This window comes from Neolamprologus brichardi, chromosome 2 (genome assembly GCF_056152115.1).
Source record: "Neolamprologus brichardi isolate AB-2024 chromosome 2, ASM5615211v1, whole genome shotgun sequence".
NCBI classification, from domain to species: domain Eukaryota; kingdom Metazoa; phylum Chordata; class Actinopteri; order Cichliformes; family Cichlidae; genus Neolamprologus; species Neolamprologus brichardi.
This window is the reverse complement of record NC_142105.1, coordinates 5020137-5032500: the sequence shown is the minus strand read 5'-3', so window position 1 is coordinate 5032500 and position 12364 is coordinate 5020137. Positions and strand designations below refer to the sequence as shown.

General features: G+C 37.1%; 1 protein-coding gene across 6 annotated transcripts in view; it reads right to left on the bottom strand.

The window, feature by feature from the left end:
* The window catches only part of gria2b (glutamate receptor, ionotropic, AMPA 2b), a 51936-nt gene that overhangs the window by 6289 nt on the left and 33283 nt on the right, over positions 1-12364 (bottom strand). For all 6 annotated transcript variants that reach the window (XR_015719664.1, XM_087846409.1, XM_087846419.1 and 3 more), the window contains exons 4-13: positions 8700-8896; positions 7464-7517; positions 7211-7369; positions 5476-5643; positions 3331-3435; positions 3062-3169; positions 2566-2772; positions 2071-2438; positions 463-661; positions 18-265 (exon numbers count right to left, since the gene is read on the bottom strand). Coding sequence is in view for 5 of the 6 variants with exons in the window: in XM_087846409.1 (XP_087702535.1) it covers positions 18-265; positions 463-661; positions 2071-2438; positions 2566-2772; positions 3062-3169; positions 3331-3435; positions 5476-5643; positions 7211-7369; positions 7464-7517; positions 8700-8896 (1813 nt within the window). In the remaining variant the exon portion in view is untranslated. The remainder of the gene's footprint in view (positions 1-17; positions 266-462; positions 662-2070; positions 2439-2565; positions 2773-3061; positions 3170-3330; positions 3436-5475; positions 5644-7210; positions 7370-7463; positions 7518-8699; positions 8897-12364) is intronic.

The following is a 12364-nucleotide window of genomic DNA, read 5'->3' as shown; positions in this document are numbered from 1 at the left end:
TATACTATTCCACCCACCTTAATGAGGATCCTTTCGGTGTGGCGATTCCGTAGCCCTTGGAGTCTAGGTTTCCTCCCACTTTCATGGTGTCGCAGGGTTTTCGCTGCTCGATGTACTCATTCATGGTGGACTCTAGAAGGTAGGCATACTTCCCCTTGGACTTGCGGACCCTCTGAACCCCCTCTGCTGTGGTTTTCACAAACACAGAGGGCTCTGCACCGCGCATGTATGTCCACATTTTGTCAAAAAGGGCAATCTTTGAGCGCTGTGTTGAGGAAAAAAAAAAAGATTTTAATACAGCTTTATTATGAAAACTTTCAGTTATATTATGTCTTCCTTTAAGCACTGTATGTTCTGTAATGCTATTATGGTTAGTGTAAAATTGTACAGAAAGAATACACAAGCTATGAGTTGATATGAGTTGTTTCCATAGCTTCAGAATATACACTGAATATCTCTTACCCTAAAAAACTCTTTTGTGGAGCCAGAGTCCAGAGTCCCATAAGCTATCTCAGTCTGTTTAGCCAGGTCCTCGGCACTTTCAATGGGAGAAACCATTCTTTCAACCGTCAGAAAAGCAGCCAGGTTAGCAGTGTAGGAAGAAATGATGATTAAGGTGAAAAACCACCACACGCCACCAACGATGCGACCAGACAGAGATCTGTTGTACAGACAAGAAAATAGAAAGAGCTGTTGACTTATGTTTATCTGGTTTTTTTTTTATCATATTCTAACAAAACATAGAAATAGGATTCAATAGCTGTATTGAGATAACTTTTATGCAGTGGATGTTTCAACAATTTTCTAGAGATGTGGACCGCTTCAGGCAGGCAATTTACCATGAATCACAAAATATTCCTAGACTTAACCATGCACAGCTTTGAAAAGATTTTTTTTCTTCATATTTTATGAAAGGCAGGTTTCAACCATAAATGCAGTCACTCTGTGATGTAGGGCATGGCATTGTGATTTGGTATATTTATTTTGGTTTATTTTTAGGTATATCCATTTGAAAATAGCACAGCACAAACCGACCAAACAATACTCTAGTTGGGATGTACTAGTTAATCTCTGAGACTACAATAACGCTAAAGATCCATAAAACCATTTTCTTCCACTTTTCCAAATTATGGTTGCAGTGGGAGGCTGGAGACTATCCCAGCGAAAAGCAGGGTACACTCTGGATAGTGTGCCAATCTAAAGCAGGGCTAACATAGTGAGACAGACAATCATTTGCACCAATCACTAATTAACCTAACCCCACTAAATGGGTGTCTTTGAACTGTGGGAAGAAGCCAAAGTATCCTGAGACAACCCACATAAACTTGGGGAAATATGCAAACTCTACACAGAAAGGCTCAATCTAGAATGTGGATTTGAACCCAGGCCCTTTAGGCTGTGAGGCAACAGTGTTAACAAAAATAAGAAGTGGTTACTCTTAATTTACCATAAAACATGTTTGGGATGAGGTGTGGGATTAAAAGGATAGGTCAACACAACACAAATGTCTACTCACAAGGTTTACTACCTAGTTAAAATATTAACCCTGGAGAACCCATGGTTCTTTGACCCCATGGTTTCCCTAGAAAACCAATGGGGTCGGCTCTGACCCCATTGGTTTTCTAGGGTTAATTTTACACTAAATTCTGTAAAAAGAATAATTTTATAACTTTTTATCTAAACAAAAGTAAATAAAACCAAATAAAACCAAGACATACAGAATGTATGAAGAATATAACAAAGTGGATGGTTTGGTTACATGCTCAAACATAACATGTTACTAACTAATACTCTCCATCCTCGTCATCCACTTTTGATTTGAGAATCTATGCTACAGTGCTTTACTCTGGACCTCTAAGTTATAAACCCAACAATATTACAACCCCTAATCCTATATTGCTAGCAGAGCTAAAAATACACTTGGTTGATGAATACTTTGAAGCTCTAAAATCATTTTTTTCTCATTTTTTAGGTAGTTCTGGTGGAAAGTCATTTATTATTTACTTATACTTACAGCATAAATTTTCTTAAATTAAAGCAATATGGAAGTTGTGGATTTTTCTGACTTACCTAGGAGAGATGTCACAGCCTTGTCGCATAAAGGCTCCAAGGGAGAACCACAGGCTGTTGAATATGCCAAACTCATTAGTAGACTCATTGGTCTGGATCTGTCCGTCCTCATACTCCTCAGTGTGCCACTCGTAGGGGCTGAAGCGGCTGACGAGGAACAGCACCACGCTGACACCAATGTAAGCAAAAACTATACACATCCAAATCTCATAAGCCAGTGGATCCAAGAAAGAGAAAACTCCAGGCTTGGATTTCTGAGGCTTCTTGATCATGATGGAAATGCCCAGTGACATGAAAGGTTTGGAGAAGTCAATCACTTCCTCTCGCACCAATGTGATGGTCAGAGGAGCCACTGCGATGTCTGCTTTCTATCAAACCAGAAGGCAAAGAAAAACAAGGCAAAAAAGGTTTAAGAAATACCACTCGAGATTACAGGGGCTCTCAATCTCATTGAAAACCTTTAAAGCATGCATTCGAATGAGTAGATCAGCTCACCCCATATACCAACTCTCCAACCATCCCATTCCAGATTTTGGTCTCTGCATCTCTTGCTCCATATTTTCCATCCCCCACTATTTTCAGTTGATATTTGAAGCCACAGTGCTTCGCTATCTCAGCAGCAAGATCTACACAGTAACCCTCGTAGCGCTCATTGTCTACAAAAAGGTCAGCGTTCTTTTTCAGCATTACATACGGAGCTTCCTGAAGGACAGGAAAAAAGAGCAGCACACATGAATTCAGCACATATGAATTACCTTGTGAAACATAGTATAGCCTTGTAGCGTGAAATCAGTGATCTCGTGTTATTCTACATATATTTAACAAAAACAAGGGGAAAAAAACAACACTTTTCTCCGTAAAGGGAAAAGTGTCTAAATTAAAGTGTTAAGACATCTATTCATAAAATAAGGTACCCAGTGGTCCAAGAACTGAGACTCTAAAACCACAATTAAAAGTACACAATTAGTTATGGACTCCTTATTAAACATACCAAAATGGTGGTCACAATAACAGTTTTGTTTTCCATTCCTGTTGTGTCATTTGTAAAGACATCTGATTTGGTGACAGCCATTTTATCCATTTCATTCCAGTATCCAATCTGTTGGAAAAAATAAGCAATAAATTCAAGAAAAAGTAAGTGCTGCTTTAATGGACAGCTTGAGCCTTGAATTCAAACTATATAGTCTCAAAAATTTTCCAAAAGCTCAAATCTTGTATAGACATTCATCTTCTATTCAAATTGGATATCAAGAGACTTACTTTTACAGGACCATTACTCTTTAATTCCATTATATTCACTGAGTAATTGACTCTCTTGCCATGCTGGTCAAATTGGATGTTTCCTGTCAGGCCTTCCACTCGAACCTTGGAAACACAAGATCAGACGTGTGTAAGACTGATTTGACATGAATAAATCTGTGTGACGAGCAAACAGTGGTAGTGGGCTTATGTGGAAGGCAATAATTAAAAACATGGAAGCTATCATTGTTGTTCCTATTAATTATGATCAGTCAAGTAACACCATTCACCATTGCAGGTTAAAAGTTTAGATTTTCAAAGTTAAATTAATTCTTGATGTTGTCTGGGTCATGCAAATGCAGTTTTGTCAGGATGAATAGGTAATAAATGTCTCATAAATCCTTTCAGGGCTTAATCCGTAAATAGCTGCCAATTTGAGCAACAAGGATGAAATGCTCTTTGCTAAGTCATCAGGAGATGATTGGGACAGTTTCAGAGAAGTAAAATACTAATGTGCTAATAAGGATCTTTTTTACGTGTCTTTTTACTTGTCTGAAGTAATACAGTCCTCAAAAATCTCTTCACCCAGAGTTTGATTGCCCAAAAATCAGTTGTCACAACCTCATCCAAGTTCCCTAAAGTGACATCCATTTGGATCGGTTAAGTGAGAAGTGTTCTTTGCTCTTTGTTTCCTATGACTCCCCTCTTCTTGAGTGTTTTTACCATGATACCTAATGACTTCAAATACTCCTTTGTGCTGAGCTACGAGGCAGCAGAAAGTCTGAATGAACCCAGTGGTGTCCAGATTTGAGAGCATAAACTCAGCATGTATTCAGAGAACATTCATTAAACAAAGGAACTAAAGTAGAAAGAATGGGAAGGATCCTCTTGATTTTTTTTTCAGGGAAAATCAGCATTTCTAAAATGCATTTGGTGGAGTTGATCTCTTAACTTCACAACATGGAAACTCAGATTTTCGACATACATCCTCTCATTTAGTTGACAAACTTGCAAAATCACTAAAGTTTAAGTTCCATTTTCAGTTGGTAAGTCACTGTATTGCATGAAAGCTGTTACATGGGTTTAGACTTGAGTGCTGATGTGTTACTAGTTGTTTCCTATATGGATGCCACGTCAGTACGCTGCATACTATACTCACAATGTAAAATCCATATTAGATGTTACATAGTCTGTAACAGTGTTCAATCAAACTCACAGGTTATTTGTTTAGCTAAGTTGATTTGAGACCAAGAAGAAACCTCCTGAACTGCAGAAGAAGATGGATGGATGGAAAAACTACAAATTAAAAACAAATTGAAACGTCCTTTCAACAAGAGATGAGAGGAGGAAAAAAACAAACTTGTCACACACTGTGTAAATACTGTGATATTCATCTTGCCGTAGAACCCCCCCTTGGGAAAATATTAAAGTTAAAATATTAGGTAAAAATAGGTAGCATAATATAAAGTTTGATTCTCTCTCACTTTCACCTCACTTTGGGGGACATTTGAAGGTAAGAGCCATGTGATCTTGGGAAACTAAACATCACTGATCAGGTTTTGAGAGCAACATAAATTGATTTGGAAGAGATCCAACACCCTTGGATCAGCTTATCTTCTGACATGTTTGATCACAACCCAGGACAGCATCTCTCTGTCTTCATGGGGTGGTTAAAGGCAGCTAATCTTGATCTTTTATAAGTGTATCCTGACTTCCAGGGTGCCAGACAAAAAAAACATCAAAGGCAAGAACTGATCAATTTTGGAAAAGCTTTCTGAGACATTTCCAACTGATACCTTTATCATTAAAAGAATCTCATCCTAGAAGCTGTTTTGGACACTTTTTTCTGCTCTGCATTAAGAAAGAGTGTAGATGGACAAGTCAGTGTGGTACAGATAAAGAGATAAAAAGAAAAGAAAAAAACATTTGAGAACCATGTTACTGATCTCTCAGAAACTCAACATGATAACCATGAATGACTGATGCAGCATCATAGTTTACCATCAAATTAATCTCTATTTAGTGTGTTTCTTCTTCTTCTGAGAGCATATTTCTCTGTGTACATATGCACTGTAAAATACTGTAAAGTACTTTCTACCTCGATGCATTTAATGTGTCTACTGTTACCACTGCAATGAATCCTCACCAGCAAAAGAGGTGAGTTACCTGTTTCAGTGCTCGCTCAATCTCCACACCCTGAGCCCATGGCACAGCAGGATTAGCCAAGCAGTCACCAGTGTTGGCCCTCCTGGTAAAGTCAATGCGTTGTTTATGAAGGTATCGAAAAGCTTCTGTCATCACCTGAACGGCGTCATAGGTCAGCGCAGATGTATACTATGGCAGAAAATTGGATGAGAATATACATGAATTATATATTATATATAGATGAATAATGAAGGACTGTATTGTTATCTGGTTAAACATAATATAACTAGTTGACAAAAAAAGGCTTTAACTGTAAGCTCCGTATTCACACATTGAATAAATATAGTTGATCAAATAAATAAATGATATTTATCTGACATTCTGCACTAGATATGCACAGTGCATTATGCTTTATCCACTGTTTTTCCCTAATTAGACAGCATATGATATATCATATGTTTGATGCTGGTGCTTTCTTTGTTTATGTATTTTTGTAGAGCAGTTTTGTTGTTTTGTAAATGTCAGAGTGCTTTTTTTTAATCACCGTGGCCTTAAAAACAGCTTGAACTTTCTCAGTTACAAATAAAGGAAGGCTACTTTTGGCAATGACTATGCAGCTCTGCTTATATTTTAATGTAAATTTATCTGATTTGTGTGTTTGCCAAAACTGAACATGTCATTTCAATTTCCAAAAAGCTGACTTCATGTGGGCTGGTATAGCAGCGTAAACTAAGCAGAATAATTATTGATGATTTCAGTATTATATCGCCTCATATGTGCATTAGGGCTGCCACAAGCGATTATTTTGATAGTCGACTAGTCACCGATTATTTTTGCGATTAGTCGACTAATCAGATCATCATCCATTGGACGTAAAACGTACAGCTTATTGCACCAGCATGCATCCGCTAACTAGCATTAGCTTACAGCTTTAAGTGTTTAAGGTATGTGCTAACTAAAAATAAAGACAAGATGATAGTTTATTAAACTTTTAATGAATTTTGCAGATTGTCTCGGTGGAGTTTAATAAACTCAGGCATCTGCTCCTTGCCATCTAAAATATAACAGGTAGTGAAGGGAGTCTGGTGTTTTACGCCGGCTCCAGTGAGCCTTCAACCCTCCAGCTATCGAGCGGGTGGGTAACAGATGTCTCCGAAAATGTCGGGGCACTTTTAATATGTGATTTAATATGTGATGTCTTGATAAACCAAGCAGATATTTGAAGTTTAAACAGCTATATTCCCCCTGAAAATATGTTAAAAGTTTATTTTGTGACTCAGAAAGAGTAATATTAAAACTAAGTAGCTGCCGCCATTGTTGGAAACTGGGCTATGAATTCTGGGTTAGGTTGGGCCACGAAGGATACATCCGACTCATCCTTCAAATTTGGGGAAAAGGAGGACACATTTGGAGGAATCTTTGAATTTGGAAAGCCTTCGTCGCATCGCTGTAACGTAATCGGCCAATAAATGTGGCCTCCGAAGGATGCAGCCCGTAAATTAGGACACAGCTATGATACTGGAGACTGCTTCTTCTTCTTCTTCTTCGGGGTTTAACGGCAGCTGGCATCTTTGTACATGCAGTGCTGCCACCTTCTGTTTCCGTCCGTCATTACACTCTTAAATCCTACTATATATTCCTGCGTCTTTCTGGATCTTACAAAGCTTCAAACGACGCATCGACTATTAAATTTGTCGTCGACGATTTTGATAGTCGACATAATCGTGGCAGCCCTAATGTGCATGTTAAAACTCACCCTTATTTTGCTGTCAGCTCCAGGATATTCTTTTTCTTCTAGTGCCTCCCATCGCTGATCAAATTTGGAAACCAAGGGATCATCAAAATCAACAATCTGAAAGCCTGAAACATTTGCTCCACCATACTGAATTTTGGACAGGTCTCCATCAATGAAACCCTAAAAAAACAGATCAAAATTAATTATTCCATCAATTAATACACTTATAAAGTCATTCTTTAAAGAAAAAGTTGTAAATGTTGTTTACACTCACCAGATTGGCTATAATGTAGTGGTAGCCTTTAACATGTCTGCCAATTGTGATGACCTACAGGGTTGTGAAACACATGTGCATTAAAACAACATATAGGACACCTCGTGAAGGAAAAAGCAATTCTTAGTTGACAAAAACAGCTTAATAAAATGCTTGATTGAAGTTCCTCTTGTATGCCATTTTACACTGTTTGACAACTACACTTATAAGAAAGTACAATCTAAATCTGCCACATATTTATTCAGACATTATTAATTTGTTTCACATGTCTGACAGTCTTGGCCATTATCACTTGAAAAAACATTGTCACTTATAGTCGCAGCTATTGCTAGACAGAGATATCAAGTTCTGACGCCAGTTTTCTTATCAGAAAAGACAAAAGCAAAAAACTAACATATCTCAACCAGACCCCTTTTCAGTACCTCATATAAATGGCACACCTGAAACTAATCCCGCTGCTTGACTGACACCTTCGTTTGTCAGGGCTGCTACTTGATGCAGATTTGAATAATAACGTCTCGCATCTCCTATGTAAATGTCTTTGACATAAAGCAAGAAACTTCCACCTCGACAGTCTCTGTTTTTCCCTGATAAAGAGGCAACGAGGCTGTAGACATTGATTTCAGTCAGCATTTGGTTAAACAGACGTCTGCATGCTTTAAATGCTAATCAATATGCCTCCCTCGTGAGAAAAAGGTTAAGTAAAAATAGTCTGCTTATGTGCATTTGTTTTTCCTTTAATTGCAGTTTTGTTTACAGCCTAAATGAACAATTAGCATAATTGTTATGGTGCCTTTCTACATCTGCTGGACTGCATGGTCCATGTGACAAGGCTACTTTTGTAAGTGCTTTGTCAGATACACATATTTCAACTGGATCTTACTTTTCTCCTACAGGAGTAATTAAAGGACAACAAGGTTGTTAGCATTTCCTGCACCCCCCTTTTTTAATCACCACAGATCCCTTCCCAGTGCTATTTACACTTCCCAGTAGAGTTTTTACATATTTGGACTCTATTAGTTCTAATATCATGTATAATTTAAGCACGAAATAGTAAAAACATTTGTTTTTTGCTTTCAATGTTTTGCAAACTTACATTTTTTAGCTTACTTTACAAACAACAAGCCACTGATCATTATACCGATGGAGCCTACTGCATGTAATTACTTTACCCAGAAATTACTTACAAGAAAGACTACCAAATAATAATAATAATAATAATAATCTACAATGTACCTGTTCCATAATGTCCTTCACTTTATCCTGTTCACAGTCCAGTATCACCCTCCTCTCTTTTTTGTTCTCCAGATCTTGGAACAGTGAGCGGTAGGCCTCATCCTTTCTCTCATCTTTAAGGTTTCCCACATTAATGGCAGTTACCTGCCACTTTTTCTCTGCTGCGGTGTCCAGAACAATTTGCAGTGTTGTCAGGCCTGAAGAAAAGATTGACACAGAGTTAAAATATTAATCATGTTGTGTCTCTTTATGCTTAACATATGCATATGTTTTATAATGGTTTTAAATTATTAACTGCACATTCTCTTTAGTCCCCGAGATATTTTTGGCCCTATGGCATTTTAATGGCTCAATGCAGTAATCATGATATGCAGATTTCAAACCTCAAATTTCAAGAAGTCACAGCAAGCACGCGGAAATAAAAATGTTGGACGCAGAAAAACAAAAAAGAAATAGCCTAGCAGAAGCAGACATAGTTTGAAGAAAAAAAATAGACCAGCAGACAAGACCCGTTCAAAAACATTCTCGTCTGCTTGTTGAAACCCAGTGAAGGTTTTACAGCGACTCAGTGCCTTATGTAAAGAGCTCATCAAGATGAGTCACAGGTATTCTGGCATGAACCTGACCAACATGTGGGAGGAAAGTGGGTCTAACAATACACTTGACTGCATCAATACCAACATTTCACATTTCATTCCTGCTCTATTACTGTATGTTTTATAGGAGTAATTGAGTATTTCGCTTATTATTTTCACAGTTTGATTAACAATACAATCTATCCTGAACGTCCACTCATAGTCTTTGTCTGGTATTTTGAATTGCAAGACCTTCAGAAAACCTTGAAAAATAAGTGTCTTCAGCAAAATCTCTTACAGTATGTGATCACTTATTTTGACCGTACTGTTTATTCCAATATATAATACAAACAATATGTTCAGTGAATAACTGACACAGCTGGTGCAGTTAGCTGTAGCACTGGTCAGTCAGTGTGATGTGTAGTGTGGTGAAGGCAAAGATATCATGTCTGTTTCAGATTATATTCGCATCATCCTCTCTGTCTGGTTTCACTGTTGAATCTTTGCTGTTATTGATTGCTGGTCTGCTGAGGGCAGTTAGAAAGCGGTTTAATAAAAAGGTTGAGTGTTTCATTCTGACTTGCCGGTGAATTACAGATGTAATCAATTTCATGCGACGCGGCTTTGATTTTATATGAGGAAAATGGAGACTTGCAGTTTTATCTGAATGAACTATTCATCATAGATGCATTAAGGTCAAAGTAGTGGTTAAATGGGTTTTATTGATACTTAAGAAATTAGATAAATGAAATGAAATTTAAGTTCTGAGTAATATGCAGTGAAAATAATTAAACAACAAAGGCAAAATGCTAGTTAGCATTGGCTGAAGTCAAATATAATCTAGATAGTGCGTCTCTGTGGACTGTACTTATAGTCCGTAGCTGCTCTGTTGGGCACACCTTACTAATAAAACCATTTGCATCCACAACTGCCTTATTTCTTTGTTGCATAGACTCAACAAGTTGCTGAAAACCATTCTCAGAGATGTTGGTCCATGTTTACATGATGGCATCATGCACTTCCTGCATCTTTGTCAGATGAACATCCATATTGGATCGAAACTGTGGCCATTTGAGTACAGTGATTTCATTGTCATGTTTGAGAAACAAGTGTGAAATTATCTTAGCTTTGTGAAATCTTGTGTTATCCTACTGGAAGCAACTATCACAAGATTGGTACACTATGGTCATGGCAAGACATGGACATGTGCGCAACAATACTCAGGTCGGTTATGCATTTATGCCTAGAAAAATCCCAGTAGACCAGCGGTTTCTGGAAGACTCAGACCAACATGTGACATCAACATATGTCCCGCATTCAAAGTCAATTTTATCACCTTTTCTGTGTCCATCAAATTAGCTGATGAAATATTTTCATTAATAAGTAATTAAATGTATTAAACTATATTGTCCCCCCCAGTGTTAACACTGTATATTAATCAAAATTAAAATCTGTTTAGATCTGCTAAAGGTACCCTTTAACTTTATAACTAGATCACATCCCACCCTACACTCTTCCTACCTGAAAGACTATATCACCATGTAATACTAGTTTGTTCCTGTGTATTTAGTGTTAAAATATATATTTAGTATTTTGCTTTTGTTACCAGTTCAATGACATTTGTAAATGTAATTATTTCATAAAAAAGGACAACATCGTTCATTTTGATACATTCACTTTAAGTCATTCAATGCTGTATATAATGTAAGAATATATGTGACTTTTTCGGTTATATAATATTTTATAATTATTCACAAACCCATGATTTTTGCATGTTTTGCAATGAACAACAAATACCTCTTTCAGTGGTCTAAAGCAGCACTTAAGTTAAATGTTTCCTTTACTACCTTTTACATTTGACAAATTTTTTATTATATTGAATCATGACTCCAAATACATGAGAACATGTACAATACAATGTAAAATGTTTAATTAAGGGTCAAATAGGCTCAGATTAAATAGAGGATATTGATTCAATTCCTACAAATTCATCCTCACATTAGCTATAATCTGTTTAACAAATTGTGTTCCCATATATCTACTGTGCTTAAAGTCCAACATCCTTCTCCAGAGTGAACCTGTTATTCTTTGCTTAATGCCTATTGAAGCACCACTTAAATCAACTGCAAGTGTTAAAAGGCTTTGTTTTAGGAAGAAATAGCAGGGGTTGTGATTGCCTACAGGTCTGCTATAACAGAACTTGAATTTGCAAATGAACAAAAGGTGTCAATAACTTTTATTTGGGTTTATTTTTTGTTTATTTTAATTCATTCAAACATGTAAATGTTTGAATGATGTTTAGATAAAAGTATGAAAATTATAAAAAAAAAAAAAAAAACAGACAGGTACAATTGTAATATTTAACAGCAGAAATAGCTATTTTAGTGCTTATCATTGCTGTAGACAGCGCTTTTATTTGACCTTGATTAATCAAGCATAAAGTCTCCAAGCAGAGTATGTGACCTTATTTAGACAACAGTGGATTTCTAATATATTAGCAAATGCTGGCATGCTTAGTGTTGGGAAGGTTACTTTTAAAATGTATCCCACTACAGATTACAGAATACATGCCCCAAAATGTATTTTGTAACGTATCCCGTTACGTTACTCAATGAGAGTAACGTATTCTGAATACTTTGGATTACTTAATATATTATCATGTTTTTTACAACTACATGAATGTACTATTGCTGTGATTTATTACTATTACTGAAGGTTTGCGGCTCCGAACAGTAGTAAAGGGACCTCTGGCTAATATGTCGGTTCTGTGTTGGGCTCGTAGCCGAAAAATAGCTTTACTTTGTTGTCTGAGTCAACTTTGAGACAGAGAGAGGCGTTGAAAGGCTGCCCCAAGGGAACTTATTGTTTCGGAGGAAAACACGAACACAGTGTACAGTCGAGTCTTAATAGCTTACTTACAACTGGGCTCGTCAGGCACTCTTCTTGGCTGCAGTGGTTATTATTATATTTACATGCTTCCAGCTCCCGTTTGTGCTCGATGACAGCTCATACTTTTCCACTCACCCTTTTTCTCCCTCCCTCGCTCACACACACATAACGGGACTGGACTGCCAATGAGGCTACATTCTT